This window comes from Orcinus orca, chromosome 17 (assembly GCF_937001465.1).
Source record: "Orcinus orca chromosome 17, mOrcOrc1.1, whole genome shotgun sequence".
Taxonomy (NCBI): domain Eukaryota; kingdom Metazoa; phylum Chordata; class Mammalia; order Artiodactyla; family Delphinidae; genus Orcinus; species Orcinus orca.
Window position 1 is genome coordinate 24,580,383 of NC_064575.1, and position 19,811 is coordinate 24,600,193.

Consider the following 19,811-nt stretch of genomic DNA (forward strand, 5'->3'; position numbering starts at 1 on the left):
CGGGGCTCGTACTGAATGCGATCGGGCTGATCCTAGTGCCCTAAGTTCTGAATGTTTGCTATCTGGGTCGCCTAGTGAGGCGGCAGGAGGAAAAGGTGGCTTCTCTGTTCGGTTTTCCCTCGGGCGGAAGTCCTGTCGCCCAGTCCTTAGGAAAATATCCAACTGCCTTTATGGAAGATTGCGTGCGTGCGTTCCCTCCTCCGTGCTGCAATCGGAGTCCCGGACGGCCTCGCAAGGGTTTTTTTTTTTTTTTTTTTTTTTTGAATTAACATAACTCCATAACTCTAGGAAGCACAGTTTGGCACAAGTATTTGCAGGAATCAAGTGAAATAGACCGACCCTGGTTCAATTCCTCACTCGTCCTACACCAGTGTTACTTGATTATATAAATGCTCCTTGCAAAGGAGTCAGGGTTTTTAAAAAGTAGACGTTTCTTTTTCTGCCCTGCCCTTACTTTCTACAATCTAGTAGGAAAAAAAAGTCTCTAGCTCTTGAAGTCCTGAGTGTGCACTGAGCCGCATAGGGTCCCTCAGTTGAGAGCACAGACTGATTTAACACACGTCCTGAAGAAAGCTTGTGGTGATTCCATTGGGATGTAGGGAGGTAGGGAACTTCATGTGCTTGACAAGCCACTCCAAAGATACTGAGAAAGGAGAGACTCTTCTAGGTGGGGTGCAAATGGATGCCATTCCACTTAGGTGACAGAAGACACGACTCAGAGTGGATGAGTGACAATCAAAGCTGTACTGAGAGGAATTGTAAAAATATCCAGTGCCTCCTATATAAATTTAAATATTTCCCAATCAATATTCATTGAGAAAGAGGGAAAGGTTGGGGTTGGGAAATAGGTATCCTTACTTCAAGATTTGCTCTTGAATAAATCTATTTAAAATTTTCATCTCAGACTTTGCTTGGGTCTCTGGAGAAAATTTAGATTTTAAAACTGGAAGTAACAGAAGAAATCTAGCTATCCCAGCCTTTTTTTTTTTTTTTTTTTGAAGATGAGAAGACAGGTTCATAGAAGTTAAATAATTTGCCCAAATTAGTGGAAGAGCCAGGACTAAAATCCAAGTATCAAAGACTTCTGGTGTTCTTGAATTTAAGAATCAGTGGCTTATCTAGATTTTGTATGTTTCTTTTAGATGATTGGATCAACCAATGGCAGGTTTTCTAGAATTTTACTGTTAAAATGTTCTAGATAGGTGGCAAATATTTATTTATGAGTCCAATCTTAATGGAAATGTTTTTTCAGTTCACTAGCTTGGGAGTATAGGAAGCATTAAATGATTCAGATAGCCAAGATCACAGTTGCTAACTCTTCCATCTCTGTTTAGTCTCCTTTGCTGATTTCTCCTCTAGGTGCTACTTAAACATGCCTGTTTCCCTGTAATTTTGTGCTTGGTCCATTTATCAATTTGCATCCTCATTCAAATGAAATTCCCATGGTTCCAATGATCCCATAACCATATTCTCTGCCCTGAGGACTTGCTCCCAAACTGGAGGTTTCTAGTTCCATATTTCTAATTCTAAACTGGAATGCTTTCTTACCATACCGTCCCCTCTCTAACAAGGGAAGTCTGCCACATTAGAAATCTTGGATTCATTTTCCACCTCTCCTTTCTTACTTCTCTCATGGAAGTAGCCATTAAACGCTCTCAATTATGTCTCAGAAATGTCTCTCAAACCTGTACTCTTCAATTTCTTGAGTAATTTCCTCCCAAAAAACTAACTTCCTTGCCCTAAGATCTTCCATTGGGTCTCCATTATTCACAAGATTTTTTAGCTTAGTTGGGACAAACTTAACTGGTAAAGCTCTTCACAGTTTCCAGCCTCAGCAATAACTGCTTCCCCTTATCTCCCTACTTCCCAATCATTTCCATAAAATACCTCTGGCTTTTTCAGATGTTCATACTTTGGCACATGCCTTTCCTTTTCCTTTGAATGTTTTCTATACCAGAGTTTTCCAAACTTTCTTGAGAATAACAATCAGGTAAAGTGCTTGTTAATAAATACAGCTACTTACATCTTCCCTGGGTCTGATTTAGAGGGTCTGGGATGGATCCTGGGAAGCTATGTTTTTAACAAGTGCCCTCACATTCATTCTTGTCATTGGATCAGTTTAGCAAACAGGTTTCACTCTTATTCCACCTTCAGAGTGCAATTCTGTTAACCTTTCACCTGGGAAAGGCTTCAGAATGCACAGACAAAATTCAGTCCTCCAGGACATCAGCCACGTGCTAAAGTAGCACCTGCTACATACTTTTCTTACTAGCACTAACCAGGAAAGATTATAATGTACCTGACCAAAAAAAATCTTCAGTGGCTTCTATTAGCTACAAAATAAATTCTGCACTCAAGTCAGTTTAGGAAGTCTTTTGAGCATCTATTATATATCAGATATTATTCTAGGTTTGATACAGAATTGACTGAGACCCAACCTCAAGGAGCTCACATGGTCTAGGAAGGAATGACTCTGCTTGGCATTTAAAGTCTTTCAAATCTTGACTCAACCCAACTTTCTCTCTCTCTTTATCTTTCAAAGGCCTCTTCATAATGGGTGCTCCTCGGAGCCTCCATCGCTTCACAACTGCTGTTCTTTCTATTTGGCATGCTCTTCCCTTTCCCATTCAATCTGGTTAAGTTCTGCTTTATTTTTTTAGCTGTCGACTCAAGTATCTTTTCCTCAGGAAATTCTTCTTTGTTCTTCCTGACTAGGACAAATCCTGCTATTATGACATTCACTTTGTATCTCCTTCAAGGCATTTGTCCCAGACTCGATTTTCTACTTGTTTGTATGATTATTTGATTAATGTTTCTCTCTCCCTCTAAACTGTAAGCTCTATGAGAACAGGGACCTGGGTTGTGGTTATATAGATATTCACTAACTCTTTGTGATATTCATGAATAGATATTCATTAACTCTTTGTTAATCTGTCTCTATATGTTTATGTACCTTTCTGTAAATTTGTTATAACCCTGAATATCAATTTATCTTGCATACAATATTCGAAATCAAATCTTGAATATTCTAAATTCAAACTTAACAATAACAGCTAAAATTTCTTGATTATTTTATTATGTACCAAGCACTTAAACGAATCATTTAATCTTCACAACACTTTAAGATATATGCCATTATTATCCCCATTTCATTGAATGGCTTATAAAAAAATTACTCACCTCCTGCCTCCCTGTCTGATCCTTTCCTCCTTCTTCAAGGCCAGCAATGTGTCCTCCTCCAATATCTCTCTTTTCCTGTCCTTCTCCACTTCTCCCTTCTCTTACTCTGACCCTTATGCCCTTCCTCTGTTAAGGACACTTGTGATTACATTGGACCCTCCTGGATATTTCAGGATACTCTCCCCATCTCAAGATCCTTAACTACTAACACTTGCAAAGTCCCTTTGGCCATACAAGGTGACATAGTTACAGGTTTCAGGGTTTAGGATGTGGACAACTTTGAGGGGGGAATTATTCTACCTACCCCAATATACATTCTTATATTTCCTAGAATTGTTCAGTGCTTGACACATAGTAAGGCCTCAAAAAATATCTGTCCACTGAATCAATGAATGAACAAGTCTACATTGACATTCAGCTGCACCAGAAGCTTTATAATCTTAATCAGTATTAATCAAAATAGAATCTTCAGAACAAGGAACATGGATGTGGTAGCTTGTTTCACTCTGCTTGACTGGTCAAAAACACCTGGGAGGGCTTCCGCGGTGGCTCAGTGGTTGAGAGTCTGCCTGCCGATGCTAGGGGAGGCGGGTTCGTGCCCCGGTCCGGGAAGATCCCACGTGCCGCGGAGCGGCTGGGCCCGTGAGCCGTGGCTGCTGGGCCTGCGCGTCCGGAGCCTGTGCTCCGCAACAGGAGAGGCCGCAACAGTGAGAGGCCCGCGTACCGCAAAACAAACAAACAAACAAACAAAAAAACACCTGGGATACTGTGCTTGGTCTGAGTACCGCACTTCAAGTGTGAAAGAGGCAATCTTGGGCACATTTAAAGGAAGGCAACAGAATTGTGAAGAACAAAAAACAGTGTTATGTGAAACTCAGAGCCTTTATAATGTTTAGGGCTTAATCAGTAGAGTTGAGGAAGGGTGTGAACAAAGAAAAACCCATCATCAAAGCTACTGTCCCCACTATTATTATAACAGCCAATGTGTGCATCTGTGTGTGTATGTTTGTGCATTACATGTCTGCGTTTTGGAAAGTATCATCTTTTTTTAGCAACGGTTTGTCTCAGAAGGAGTTTTCACAGGCAATTATTCTTTAGAAAAATAATTTTAGTTGTCCTGATAAACATACATAAAAGTATTTTGAAATGATGTCTTCAATTGTGTTTTGGGACAAATTGGGTATTCACATATAATTAATTAACTATAAAAGATTTTTGGATGTGCAATAACAGCTACTATTAGCACGGCTCCTTGAAATCCTCACCAATGAAAAGGAATCAAATATTTTAAAATATGCATTCATTTCTAGAGAGTACATTTTTAATATGAGAAAGTGATTTCTTCCTTCTAAAGTGCTGGGTGCAACATCTGTCCAAAGTTTTTTCCTTTGCCCTGGTAAGACAGCCAGAGATTTTTTGAGAACCTTTGCAAACTGGTTTCAGACTTAAAACTTAGAAGTATAGGTGTCTCTTCTGTATCAGAATCATGACAAAGATGACTAGATCTAGGAAATGCATTTCCAAATATTTTCGTATTTTATACCATCATTTGAATATTTTATCACTTATGTTGTATTTCTTCATTCATTCATTTATTCAACAAATATTGATAGAGTGCCTACGATGTGCTAGGGTCTGTTCTAGGAACTGGGAATATAATGGTGAGTGAAATAAATAAAAATCTCATTTCTCATGGGGAGCATTCTAGTGGGGAGGGGCAAGAGACATAGACAGAATAACAAGACCAAGATAGCACATGATAGATGGTGGTAAATGCTATGAAGAAAAATAAAGTTGGGAAAGGGAATAAGGGTTCTGTAGGAGTAGATGGGTGAGGGGAGAGGGTTGCAATTTTAAACAGAGTGGGGTGAGAAAGTGATACTTAAATAAAGTCCTAAAAAAGGTGAAGGAGTGAACAAAATGGATGTCTGGTTTCTGGGCAGAGCAGCCAGTGCAAAGGCTCTTCAGTGAGAGTGAGCCTGTTGCATTCTAGCTGGAGAGGGAAGACCAGTGTGGCTGGAGCAGACTGGACTGGGGGGAATGGTAGTGAAACAGAGCAGGACGCTACGGTCCTTGCTCCCCATGTCCTCTGCCTGCCTTTTGTCTGTGGAAAAAACGTTAGCCAAAGAATAAGTTTAATCAGAGAAGTGAGAAAATACGGAAACAAAGGAAAACAGCTGAAGGAGACCAAATAATAATAGTTTAGTCATTAAGCAAATTCAAGGACTTTTAGTTCCTCCTCAGGGCTATACATAATATTCTGAGCCCTATCCTTTGAGCTATCTTACAAATATTGAAACCCTCATCAGGTGGAGAAGTTAACTACATGATGACCAGACTGTGTCCATGACATCAGCTGCCACAATTCCGAGAACTGCCTTCAAGAAATGGAAACAAACCAACCCTGGAACTGAAGATTAACTGTACTTAAAACAAGATGACGCTGGTCAGATCCCTGATGACCAATTTCAAAATGACTGTCAGAGCTGACTGTGCTGTTTCTGCATGTAGCCCCCTCCCTTCACCTATAAAAGCTCTTACCCCCTGATTGTCAGTGGGGGGAAGTCAGCCTTTGGACAGGAGTACGCCCTCCGCCCGGTTGCCGGCATCCAAAATAAAGCAGACCAACCTTGCCTCTTTATTGGCTTTTGAGGGGAGAGTAGCCAGACCCCATTTTCAGTTACGGTAGGATGTGTGGACATGGAGGCACTGGTGAAGTGAGGGTGTGGTTGGCAGCACTTCATGTCAGAGCTTGATGTTTGTGAAGATCTTGGCTTTTTATTGGAGTGAGGTGGGAAGTCAATGGAAGGTTCTGAGCCAGGCTCACTCTGGCTGCTGTGTAGGGAGACAGCAGCAAGATCAAGGTGATCATAGGGAGGTCAGTCAGAAGTCTACTGCAGTATTTAACTGAGAGATTAAGAGTGGCTCAGAGCAGCGTGTTAGCAGTGTTGGTGGTGGCGAGTGGCCATGTTTTTGTACGTGGGGCTTGCTGATGGATTGGATGTGGGGTGAGAGAAGAGAGGTGTCAGGGATGACTGCAAGGTTTTGGGCTTGGGTGAAAGGAAGGCTACAGTTATCACCTGAGAGGGAAAGGAGCTGGATTGGAGATAATTTATATGTTCCTCCATTAGGTACAAAATCTCACGTGAGTGCACTCGGGTATAATGAAGTTCTGGAGGTAAATGAAGACGTTAAGAATCAACTTTGGGAAGGCTATGCAGTAAGGATGGTGTTGAGGTAAACGAGTTACATCTCCTTTTATATACATTAAGTGACTGGTGTAGAAAACACTTTACAGCCAAATCTGATAACCCTTAAATTCTTTAATTTCCTTCTAATCAGGGATGGGCAGAGATATGAGAAAACATGGATAAAGAGCTATGCAGGCAAAACTCAGTCACGGGTACCAGAGACCTTCATTATGAATTAGGGTAACAAAACTTTTATTTTTGCAAAATTATTGTTTTCCATAATGGCTGCTTTTGTAGTCATTATTGTGATTGAGTGTTATATACAATGAATATTTGGTTCTAAGAAACAAACAAAAAACCTGCTGATGGAAAGAATGTGTACATGCTTGTTGAGCTGTTTAATAAATAACTATTTGATGATGATTCTGCAGTATGTTTAAAGGGTAATTCTTCTTTTTTGGACAGTTCATCTGGCATTCTAAAAATGGATGTAATTTCAAGGGGTAACCAAAATGTGTCAATTAGCCTGACATCTAGGTCTTTTTAACAGATCTTTAAATTTCCAATTTCCTTTGCCATCTTAACCATGGTAAATCATCCTGAACAAATCATTCTTTTGAACAACAACCTCCTTATTAACTGAGATCAATTGAGATTAGAAAATGAAAAATACACTAGATGCTGAGAACTCTTTATGAAACCACATTTGTAAGATGAGTATTGAATGAAGATTACTGTGTTATTTTCAGCTTCTATATCATTGATTTAAACATTTATTCTCTATATCCCACTGCTGGATTGAACACTAATATATATTTGGATGGTGTGCTTGTTTGCAAGTATTATCTTTTCCCTATTGAGATTATATATTAATGGAAGGGAATTATTTTTAATTCAAAGGTAGCTTGCTTTGCACACCACATGTGTTTTTGAAAGTGCTACACATCAAATTGAGTAGAACAGATTTTCCATTGAATTATAAATTAATGATTAACTCCTTTGTTCTAATTTCCTACTGATTTTCATTTGCTCTACAAGATCCTTAGCACATCGTGTGGCCCCTATGTGATCTGGACTCAGCCTACTTTTAAAGACAACCTCACAGCACTCTGCTCTTCTGTCTCCAGATACCCTGGTCTTCTTTCAAACCCTAATACTTCAGACTTGAGATTTTTGCACACACTGTCTAAAATGTTCATTCTCTAACACGACCTGCTTTATTTTTTCCATATAGTACATTACTTTCTTAATTATTTGTCTGTCATTCCCTAACTAGAAAGTAGCCTCCAAAAAATGCATGGATTTCAGTTTCTCTTTCCTCACTGCTGAATCTCTAGCATCTAGAACTGTGCTGGGTATATAGTATGCATTCAGAAAAAAATCGTAATGAATGAATAAATGAATGAATGAATGATTACTTACCCTGGAATACCAATTTCCCTTCTCTATACCTAGGTACCCTCTATTCATCATTCAAATTCCAGCTTAAATGTCACTTTTTCAAGCCACCATTTTTGACCCCTAGGGCAAGATCAGCTTTCTCTACGACTTGTTCTTACATGTCTCTGTATGTCTAAGTTCTCAATAGCACTTATTAGAACTTTAACTTAAAAAGTCCATTATTTGTGAGATAATTTGCTTAGCTCCCGTCTTCTCTTCTAAACTGTAAAATGTCCTTATCTTGTTTTTAATCACCTCCCCAACATCTAGCAAAATGCCTGGAACAGAGACATGCTCCATAAATAGCTGTTGGATAAAAACATGGACAGATGGATGGTCAAGCAACTCCTCATTATAAATTTCAGTCCCTTTGTTCCACTTGTTCAATGTTCTCTCAACAAAAAAATAGTGGTTAGTGAACCAGAGGGAATGTTTTTCTATACCGGACAGGTTCTTATTTAAACATACTCCTCCATGAATTCAGTAATGCTTGTAGGATCCCTTAAAGCTGATGCCTCATACCAGCCTCTTTACCCCCCATGTTATTTAATGAAATAAATACTTTATGAGTTTCTCCTCTGGACCAAACTACACAGGAGGGAAAGGTCATGTAAACAGTAGAAAGACCAGAAGCTTTAAAACAGAAAGATCTCCTACACTTTGACTGCCTGTGTGAGCTTGGCTAAGTTACCAGTTGAGCCATGGGTTCTTCATCTGTCAAAGAGAAACAGCAATACCTATCTTGTGTGGTTGTTGTAGGGATTATTAATAATCCATGTAGTGTGCTTGCCATATAATAGGTGCTCAAAATATGGCATCTGTTACTACTATCACGATAAGGTAAGCTCCTAGAGGGCAGAATACACTTGCATTCCCAGAACCTTATGTATAGAATACTCTTAGTAAAGGTTGGTTAAACTGACCAGCAGAATATGTGCTACTTCTCCACTCTCAACGAGTTTTAAATCTAAGCATGAAAATAAGTTCCAAAACAGATTCATGAAATATTTAGATAATAACAAAATACAATCCTTATTATAGTGTACTATATACAAGATTAGAGCAACATAGGTGTTACAGGCCATAAGTGCTTTGGACGGCCAGGCAGGAAATGGTAAGAGGTGGCTGGCTATAGTTATTGGGAAATGATAAGTTCCCATGTCTGTGTGTGTAAGATATAGACCAGTAAGCCTCCTATAAAAATATTCAATTTCTTTGTCATTAGCTCTACCAATGTTGGATAAAATGATAGAAAGCATCAACCTGATGCTTCTGGGTAAATATGATGGCAGACAAAATTGGGTTATTGATCTTGAGTAGCAAGCTGTATCTGTCATAGTAATGGATGCTTTTTCCCCCTTTAACAATCAGTGGTTAGTTAGCTAATGATCACAAATAGGTTCTGATGACGGTGAGTAACGCTGCTCAAATAGGGCTGTATTATGTGGAGTACATACTAGCCTTGGAAAACTAGAGCATAGACTCAATCCCATATTCCCCTTCTTCGCAGCATGCTCTGTACAGGTTTTCAGTTGAATTGCATCATCCATAATCATTATTTATTGTGGTCCCTTTATCTTAACCAAACTCTTTGGTTACAGCTCTACTAGATGGGACTGAGATAGTGAGAATGAACAAAACAATGCTGCTTTTTCCTAAGACGTTGTCTCCTTTTTGTTACTTAGGTGTCTCTGTAAATGTATTTGACATAGATCCAAACACAGGCGCCCCATTAAAGGCTTTGGTACACTAGCAATCGTACTGAAAGCTTCAGATGCCTAGTTACAGAACTGAATGCAGCCATCAACACACTCAGAAGTCCTCACATTAGGGAAAGAGATGACCACCGTCTTTCGTCACCTCAAGCCATGTAAGGATGATCTAGAAGCCACCCATGCCAACTGGCAGCCAGGCACACATCAACCTGCCCAGATTCTACACCTGCGGCAACAAGCCCAGTCAGACCAGCCGTCCTGAGAAAGAACTACTTGCCCACACACCTGCATCACAGTGGCAGACAAATGTCCTGCAAGCCGCTGCCCTCCACACTCCTACACACACCATGCACACTTAGATGAACGCGCCTGAATATTCTTATTCCCAAGGACAGAGACCTGACACTGTGCTCACACGATCACAAACAAAAACACATGTGGAATTATGCATCTTGTTCATCCAGGGCAGCAAAGCGCACTTATTATACACAGGCTTTCATGCCCCGCCCAAGACCCTTGGAAGAGTGGTTTGCTTTTCTCTGAGCCATGCACAAACTAGTCCTTCACCCCCGGGTCCGTGCCCAGCGTAGATAAAAGAGCAACTCAGCTGCAGTCCGGTCGCTCTTTTCAACTCTTTTCTCCGCCTGAACTCCCCGGGGGCCGGGTGGCGCCGGTCGGCCACGTCCGACTCCGGTGCCCTCCCCGCCCCTGCCGCGCGACGGGGCGGGGCCCAGCCGGCGGCCAGGAAATGCCCAGGAGAGGGTGTCACCTGGGCAAGCCCGACGACGTGTTGATTCCCAGGATCGCCGCCTTCCCGGGTCTGGGCCTCCGAGACCCGAGCCCGATAGCGCTAACCTGTTCCCCAGGCGCGGTCCCGGGGAGCCCTGGGACGCTCCCGGGACCGCTCTCACCCTTCAACTCCACAACCATGAGCAAGTTGGGCAAGTTCTTTAAAGGGGGAGGCTCTTCCAAGAGCCGAGCTGCTCCCAGCTCCCAGGAAGCCCTGGTTCGACTTCGGGAGACAGAAGAGATGCTGAGCAAGAAACAAGAGTACCTGGAAAATCGAATCCAGAGAGAGCTCAGCCTGGCCAAGAAGCACGGCACGAAGAATAAACGAGGTAGGCTCGGGGTCTGGCCCCAGGCGTGAACTCTCCCCCTCCTACCTCCAGCCGTTTCCTTGGGGACAGTCCGGTCTGGCCCACAGCACCTGTCCCCCAGGCCACCAGGTGTGCTCCCATGGCCTTTCTAGAAACTGGTAATGACCCCCCAGGGGCCCGGAGTTAGAGAGAGCTGAGCAAAGCACAGTCCTAGAGGGCAAAATGTAAGGAGGCATCACATATCTCAGGAATCAAGATGAACAATATTTTTATGCAATATTTTAAAAACTCAGAGTTGATACAAAAGCATCCATAATGAACAAAATATCAATATTTAAAATAAAAACAGGATTGGTATTATTGATTCTTTTCTGTTGCAGCTGGCCCTTATGTGTTCTGCACAGCCCTTCTTTATTTCAAATTCGTTCTGAAATGTGATGTTTTGTTCATCGTGAATTTTTTTTGGCATTAATTTTGAATTTCACAAATATTGCATTGAAATATTATTTATCTTGATTATTGCTTTTTTGGGTGCCCCCTTAAATTTTGCTCCTGGCTTGTCTCACCCTGGTCCAGTCCTGCTGATTTCGATGCTAAATATCAACTTTTCTGCCGTGTGTTTGTATTTTGAATCGCACATTTTAACTTGCTTGTAAATCTCCATTGAAGTATATTCTAGTATGTTCTGGTTTCCCTTTTCCTCAGCTGTTGAAGACTTTAGTTGGCTGTTGTGCAGTTGAGCTATTATACCAAAAAAGTAATGTCGGAGAATTAAATATTAATTCTATCACTGGCTTTTGCCACGTGGAAAGGACTTTAAGTCAGTAATGATTCTTGGTGATCCCCTTGCACCTTGAACCTTTTGGTCTTTGCCAGAGTTAATTGGTTTCTTCAGTGTATGGCTCTCTCCACAGAGAATAGATCTAAACAACACCCATGGCACATATAAAAACCCAGCAAGAAGTTGAAGTGATTTGCTCTTGTAACACAAGTTCAGTGACAGACCCAGAAATAGAAGTGGCAATTTAGGACTCTGCTCACCACCAAACCCTGAACTTGCGTCCTCAAGTTGGGCTTCTTGAGTCATAATGAAGCCTTGGGAAGATTCAGTTTGCCCTAAATGACCCTGCTATTGTTTAACACAGGAAAGGAATCATGTCTCCTGGAGTCGACCTTGAAAATCCTGCTCTTTCCATAAAAATGACATTTGTGCCCATTTACTACCAACAACAAAAAGGTCAAGTTTCATTTTCCTCTGCTCTTGCATGTAACTCTTGTCCACATTATAGGCTGTTTTAGAGTTAAGTGCTGGTTTCTATTTTTACTTCGTGTCTGAAATATTTTGGGATGTTATTAAATGGCAATCTCTACAGAGAGACTATGCCAATATGACTTGCTAAAAAGCCATTTGTTGTTCTGTTCCTGGGCCCTTCCTCTTCAGTTTGATGGGTACTCTGCCATTTGCTTAGAGTACCCATCAAGGTACTCTGTCAAAGGTTTTTTTTGTGTTTTTTTTTGATTTGCTATCCACTTGGATCTGTATGTAGCTTTATCTACAGTGGTTGCTCGGTAAATACTGGCTTAAAAAAATCTGAAAAATGAAACGTCTGCTTCTATGAAGTGGTAGAAATATAGATTTGCTTTCAGAAGCAAAGAATGTAAAATAATATAACGTTCTTGAGTTGGCAATGCACTAAATAAAGTGTCTACAAGTAGACTTTATAAAGACACCAAAAAAAAATAAATAAAGGCAACACAATCGGGAACATCAATCTAACTTCCTTAAATCAGAGTAGCTAGAGATGTATCAAGTGCAAATAATCAATTGGTTTCAGAAAAGCTATTTCTTTTTCATCATTTATCCATGGGAACTTCATTGGAGTTAGCCCAAGCCTGATGCTACAGTGGCCCTGGAAGTAGGAAGAGTCTGGTTAGCATGAGGCCATCTGTAATCTAAACTATGGAAAGAATCCAATCACAGGCCATGCATTCGAAATGCTGTCAATATCAGCATCTTCCAAATAAACCAAATAACTTCATATACATATGGTTACTGTTTTCCGTTAGCCCCCAAGAAATATTTTCACACACATAATAAGGCCAAATATACTTAGTACTAAATGGGTCTTGTGCTACACAATGTCAGTGTCAGAATGGCCGTAATTTACCTGTTAATCAAAGTGACATATGTATGTGCAGTTAAAGTTTTACTTCTAGAGGTGGTTAGTCAGCTAACATGCTGTCAAGAATACTAGTTGAGTGGCCAGCTAGTATCATATCAGAAAGGACCGTACTCCCAGCCAGTACAAATTCCTCCGTGATCTAGTTCTCTACAACAGAAGTTTTGACAGTTAGCATTCTCAATGTCAAAAATGGATTTTATTGGTAAAATGAGTAACTCTTAAATTAGCATAATAAATGTTAGAAATGGGATCTCCCTGGTGAAATTGTGGGTATTCTAAACCTGTGGTTTGGCTGAGATAGTTTAGAGATACTTCCTTGCTCCCCACATAAGAACAGGCGTTAAGAATGTACTAGGTGTATAACTAACAACGTTAGGATGGTACCCGGGGCTTGATCAAATCAGTGTAGTGTCCAGTCCTTGGTTCAGGTGGATGTCTGAACTCCCACAGAGCACAGCACCCTGCCAGGGTAGGTCGCTGTCTGTGTTCAGTGAGCCTTTCGTATAAGGTGTATTAGACTAAAAGGACATAGAGCTGGGACTTCAGTGAGCTCATAAACAGGTTGAGAAACTGTTTTTTGCCTGCTTGGCCAATGTATGTTTGTTTAATAAGTGTATCTGCAGATCTGAGTCTGAAACTTGCTTTCATTGCAACTTGTAGCAAGGCTGTGCAGTGGTAGCTAATTCTTACTTCAAACCTCTTTGGCAGTTACCATAATCTACCAAAAAGAGCCTGAGTGGGCACCACCAAACTGGTTTTGCAACAGCCATGATATCAAGGCTCTGTTGATCTAAAAGAGGAACAACTGAAGCAAGATTTATAATTTGGTTAAAAACTTGAGAAGAGCAGGCATTTTTTAGTGCGGTTTATTTAGATTACTATGATAGAACTCCTGCTTTATATAAGCTAGTAATCTGCTTTGTGGAAAAGCAGATTTTTTTATACGTCACTTATTTTTTTTCTATTTTTGCTGAGCACTGTCATCTAGAGCAGTTTTCAGTCCTGGCTGTATGTGAAAGTCACCTTGATGCCTGCGGGATCCTGCCCGCATAGATTCTAATCTAATTGGCTGGGGTGGGGTTTGGACATCAATATTTTTTAAAGGTGCCCCCAGGTGATTCTGCCCTGTAGCCAGGGTCAAGGATGAGAAAACTAAATCCATGGTAATGTTAGTGGGGTAGAAATACAAGGTCTCTTAGTCTTGAAGTGCTTCCTAACTCTTTTCATATCATGGTACCCATGGGCACCGATAATGTTTGTATGTGTCACTGGGATAACCAGCAGCTCGAGGACTCTGGACACCCCAGGCTGGAGGCCTCAGGAGCTGAAGGTATCAACATTTTAGTACATTGCAACTCCCTCCTGCCACACTAGTTGGTGGAACATCTTAGAGGTCACTGTTCTAACCTCCCTTATGAGTTTTTTTTTTTTTTTAAATAAAATCATTAAGAGATGGTCACAGGGATTTGCATAAGTGTAATATCCCTATTCAGTTTTCATCAATGTGTAAATATCTGTTAGAAAGTAACTTAGTGTTGTAGTCAAGAGCCTGGGCTTCAAAGCAGATAGCCCTGGGTTTGATTCCTGGCCCTGTCCTGACACTTAGAAACGGTGTGACTTTAGACCATTTACTTGGCCTGAGTCTCAGTCTCTTCATCTGCATAATGGTGGTGATAAAGTTGATCCTCAAAGGTTTGACGATTAACGACATTACTGTGTCAAGCCCTCCATTCAGCACTTTATATATATCACCCTTTGTGATAACATAGCATTTATTTTTTTAAAGCTGACATCAGTTTCCTAGTAAGATCCACATACTGGCTCCAATTTGTCTTCTGGAATAACACGGAATAAATCTACTCCACCTGTCATGTGAAGACCTTTCACATAGTTGAGGACAGCAGTCACTTGCCTGAGTCTCCTGTTCTGCAACCCCACCTCTGTCACTTCCTCAGTTACCGCTTCCCGTGCTGAGGTTTGCTCACCAGGGCAGGTCAGTCAGAGAGTGAGTGCCCCTTGACATCTTCCCCCTCGGTACCGCTCTACTCTCTCCCCTCACTCTTGTGGTGGCCCTGTTGCTTACATTTTCCCAGGCAGAACAAGAACTCCAAATATGTAACTATGTGAAAAGGGGTGGATCCAGGCTGGAGTTATCACTAGGCCTCAGGCTGTTGGGAAGTGGACTTACAGAGGTGAGAGGTTGAGACAGAGAGGAAGTGAATTTGACCAAAATCCCTCCTCAGTTTCATTTCACAGGATTCCAGTGACAACTCGGAGCCGAGGTCATTCAACGTCTTTGCCAGGGGTCTGTTTGGTGAAATGAGACCTCAAGGCAGAGAGTCTTGTGTGTATAGCTGGCTCACTTGGAGCCCTGAGGTGTTTGGGGGCAAGGATGAATTTGTTTTCAGAGTCATGATGCAGTTTGGGGCTTCCTTGGAGTCAGGATGTGGGCACAGTCCCACTAGTTTAGCTCAATGCTGGAATCTCTTTGGGCTTTTTATGATAGTTGTCACAGAGCTGAAGTCTGCAATCTCAGACACCGGAGACCAGAAGAAATTGGTAAAGAGAACCACATCGGTATCAGCTGGTTGAGTGCCAAACTAGTGAGGGCAAAAGCATGGCTCAGGTAACAGAAGACAGGCACAGACTGCAGGACCCAGATGGAAGTTCCCCTGGGAGATATCACTTACCTGGCGACCTCTTTTCCTAATAGAATTTCTCAAAATGTGGGCCTCAGATCAGCTGCATCAGAAGCCCTGGAGGATGCTGGTTAAAGTGTATACTCAGAAGGACGCCCCTAAAAATTCTAATTTAGGGTTGAGTGTAGAGTTCAGAAACCTGAACTTTGAACAAATAACTCAATGATTCTGATGCAATTTGAGAACCTGTATGTATTATTTAATGGGCTGTTAAACTGGGAGGCACTATCTCTTCTCTCCTTTCTTCCTCCCCCATTCTGTTCTCTTGTTTCTCCTCTCCTCTGGCATCACTCAGATACCCGGATGTGTTACACAGATACTCCCGCTGTGTTAATTGTGAAGAAACACTCCCAGAGCTTCTGACAAGTCATCTTAGGCACCGGAATTAGTTTTCTTTAGGGAAGTGTATAGGGTACTATTACTCCACAATCGTTGTGCAGGGTCCCAGAGTCCCCCAGTATTCAAATTACACCCAGGCATCACAATAGTGTTCTGTTTGCCTCTGATTATCCAATTGTTGTACCACACTCTGTGTATTCTGGGGCCAGGGAAAAGACTTTTATTCCTGGGGCATCCAATACCTGGATCTTATTCTCAGGTCAGCTGCCCATTTCTCTTCTGGAAAAGACAGATCAATAGAAATGCGACCCTTCCTCAACCTCCACCCTCAACTTCCTCCCTCACCTCGGGAGCTCCCATCAGGCTTTACCCCCTGGTTGGGGGGGACCTAAAATGTCTGGACCACTCCTGGGAGCCCTATTCACTTAAACTGTAATTTTAAAACTTCTCGCTTTCTTAATACCTCCCACTTCCCTCTGAGCCCTGGCAAGGGTCTACAACTGGACTTGGAAAGAATTAAAAATCCCAGCCAGATTTACCCTCCCCCCCCCTTTTAAAAACAATATTTTAAACTTGCATTCCGTGTTTTACATGTATTTCTATTCAATATCATCTGATTTTCAGTTGCCTTAAAATTAAGATTTTAAAATTCCAATTTCATTGGCTTATATATGAGCCATTTCTTTTGGTTGAATCAGTCACAGATTTATTCAGCTGCCTTTTTTGTTGCTGTCCAAGTATTAAAATTTATTGAATAAGACAGAACCAAGGACAGAAGCTCATGACACATCACTAGAGACTTCATTCCAGGATCACCTCTGCATGATAGCAATGATGTTTCATGTAAGATTCAGCTAAGGCATGATTACCGGTTTGACACCCCAGCACTCAGTGAGTTTAGTTATTCATCTAGCTATGAATACACCTGACCTCTATCTCTAGCCCACACCATCTTATTTCTCTAAGTTTTTTTCTCTTTTCCCTAACAATGCCTCAGTATACCTTACAAATTACATTCCTAAAACCAAACTATATTCACACACCTCTGGTTCACAATGCTGGTTTATGAACTGGTAGTGTGTTAACTTCATCAGATTCACCTGGAAAGCTTTTTAAGATGCCATAGCAGGAGATTCTGTTTCAAGAGATCTGGGATAAGGTTTAGAATTCTGGTACTCATAGCTTTCTGGGTGATTTTGGTATGTATAAAGTTAGAAGGCCAGTGGGTGGTCCACATTTTTTCTTTGGTCATCATCCAGTAACCCAAAGAAAAGAAGCCCATGAGATTAGTTTTTGAACTAAATTTTCACCTTGTGAACTCGTATTGGCTTCTAGTTACCACTGGTTTCTTTTCTACTTCCCCAGAAACTAGAGTATAGAGTGTATCTGTTCTAGAATCATTCTTTCAAGTATCTGTGGTACAAATTTTGATAGTTTGCTGACCTATCATATTGGATTGGCCAAGTTCATTCGGGCATGGAAAGACCTGAGCAAACTTTTTGGCTAACCCGTAGCTTCTTCTATGAGGGTAATAGGGACCGTTTCTTGTGTTATATAACTTTACATCAGTTTATTTTTTTCCTTCATGAATTTGAAGCTATAGTATAAATATTGGAACGTTCATTTGTTATTATTCTTCATTTAAATTACACAAAGCTGGAATAGAGCACCATATTTTGGGAAATATTTACATTCAGCAAAAATATAATTTTACTTGATTTATGCTATTTTGTAGTTTACTGAATCAGCCACAATAAAATAGAATAAGGTAGAAAAGTTACTACTAACACCAGGGTTATGCCAAAATCATATGATTTATGCAGTTTCAAGAAACTACAACAGGAGATTACTGTGAACTGTCCTCAGATGTACTTAGTATTACTAGTATGTTTCTCAGTATTTAGGGCTACTTATTTCAGATCAGATTTTATTTTCAAGATAACAGAAAAAAAAAACCTCAAAACACATAATACTCTAGCCTATGCCTATAAGGCAAGACATCTGATTCTGAGTTTTATAGTTTATGATGCTTTGCTTTGGGGGTCAGTTTTGGAAAGGGCATGAATAATCTATTTTGGTATTCAATTTTTGTAATACGCTTAAGTACACGTGAATCTATTTGTGCTCTTAAGGGACAAAATTATCACAATCACTTAAAATATATAGATAATATTGAGGTTTTATTTTTTAAAACTACACTCTCAATCCTCTGCTTTAGCAAACTACATCCAGAACTTATAGCATATACCAGTAATTTTAGTTTCTCCTACTTTTTCTGACTATAATTTTATAGAAATTCTAACACATACACAATTGCTCAAAAATTTGCAGAAGGTGAAGGAAAAAAAAAACAAAACAAGAGTCTGGAATAAATATAAAGCAAATAATAAGCCATTTCCTGAGTAACTGACTTTCTTGTACCAGAGATTTTAATTACTTACCTCAGACAAGTGGTATTAATAGAGAATTACTTATTGGAAATATTTAGGACTTAGTACGAAGTTTATATGGTCATACTTTAAAGCAGTAAGAGCTCTTAAACCTGGACCAGTGGCTCTCTCAGCCCACTGCTAAGCCCTTTTCTCAAATGTTTCTATCTTGTGGGAATTTCCAGTGAGAGAATGGGGAATAGCTAAAGCCCTGCCCATCATCTGCTCTGTGCAGCCTCCAACACCTCTTCTCAATCTAGCAGTCTAGTGACTTAAATAACAACAGTGTAATTGCTACCCTCAAACAAAACAAACCCAAAATGGCAAGCAAGGAGGAGTGGTGATTTTAAAAGTATAGGAAAGGAAAAGTTGATTATTCTCTGTTAAAATTTGGGAATCCTTGTACTAGAAGTTATTTAAAAACTTAAAATTGAATGTCAACCAGTGAGCTTAAATTAATAAAGTTTACACTTTTATATTTGGCTTACATATGAAGTTAGAGAAATAAAATTGTGCGACCAAACATTTTGGACATTTCATTCTCTATTTGAACATGAATTTTTAGTGAATCTTTCTGGTTCTTTCACAGAGTGCTATATGCTGCACAGTCATAACGGGTGTGTCTTCTTTGCTGTAGCAGGAACATTGTTCAACAGGCCTTTCTCAATGAGCAGTGCTATTTATATTACCATTCTTTTTGTATATTTCATTCATGTAAGAGGAAAGTCAGTGTAACCTTGGAGTTTGAACAAAGATATTATCCTAACTCAGAACTTCTACTGTGTTGACTGAAGCAAGAAAAAAAAGTTATGATTATGTTAAGCCAATTTACACATATTTCAAAGATCATATACACAAGAACCTATGTTTTATCATTTTTTGAGCAGTTTGACAACTTTTATTCATGTAAACTATATTTACGTAAACTATTATATTTGTTGAGTGTTTTTCTCTCACTTACATTTGAAAAACTAAAGAATAGTACATAGAGTTCATCACCAATGTCAAAGTAAACCTTTCTTCAAGAATTTAAGTTAGTAATAGTCACCTTGCTTTGAGGATAAGAATTATGTATTCCTCCAGATTTTTTTTTCTTTTGTATTCCTCCAGATTTGTTGGTCATAGGATCTCTGGGGAATAATCATAGAATCATAAGCAGTGGGAACTAATGGGGGCTCTAGGGGTAAAGTTTGTTGGTTCTCAGGAGCACCTACAAGCCGTGGGCACAGTAGTTGGAACTATTGGTGCATCATATGAACAAGGAATACTTATTTACAAGTAGGAAATAGAACCACATTACACACACACACACACACACACACACATATATCCATATATAGATACATATACACACATGCACATATAAACACATGCATATACACATATTCGTATATACAGACATATACGTATATACAGACATACACAAAGGTACACACACAGCATACAAAATTATACCCATAGGTACCTATGTCTACCCTGTAGAATGAAGCATAATCAGCTGTTTTCTGAGTTTTTCTATTTAATATTTGCTGGTTTCA

The 19,811-nt window shown here is 40.2% G+C and overlaps 1 protein-coding gene and 1 long non-coding RNA gene across 3 annotated transcripts in view; both read left to right on the forward strand.

Moving 5' to 3' along the window:
• Positions 1-34: 34 nt before the first annotated feature.
• LOC117203786 (uncharacterized) lies at positions 35-6,794 on the forward strand. 2 transcript variants are annotated; one of them, XR_004486675.2, is made up of 3 exons: positions 35-237; positions 5,490-6,417; positions 6,523-6,794. It is a non-coding gene; the product is annotated as an uncharacterized LOC117203786 (long non-coding RNA). The 2 variants fall into 2 exon arrangements; XR_007472785.1 differs by having other exon boundaries at positions 5,490-6,794.
• A 3,481-nt stretch (positions 6,795-10,275) lies between these two features.
• Positions 10,276-19,811, forward strand: part of CHMP4C (charged multivesicular body protein 4C) — a 28,192-nt gene continuing 18,656 nt past the window's right edge. The window contains exon 1 of the mRNA XM_004276165.3: positions 10,276-10,644. Coding sequence (XP_004276213.1) covers positions 10,455-10,644 — 190 coding nt within the window. The 5' untranslated portion in view covers positions 10,276-10,454. The remainder of the gene's footprint in view (positions 10,645-19,811) is intronic.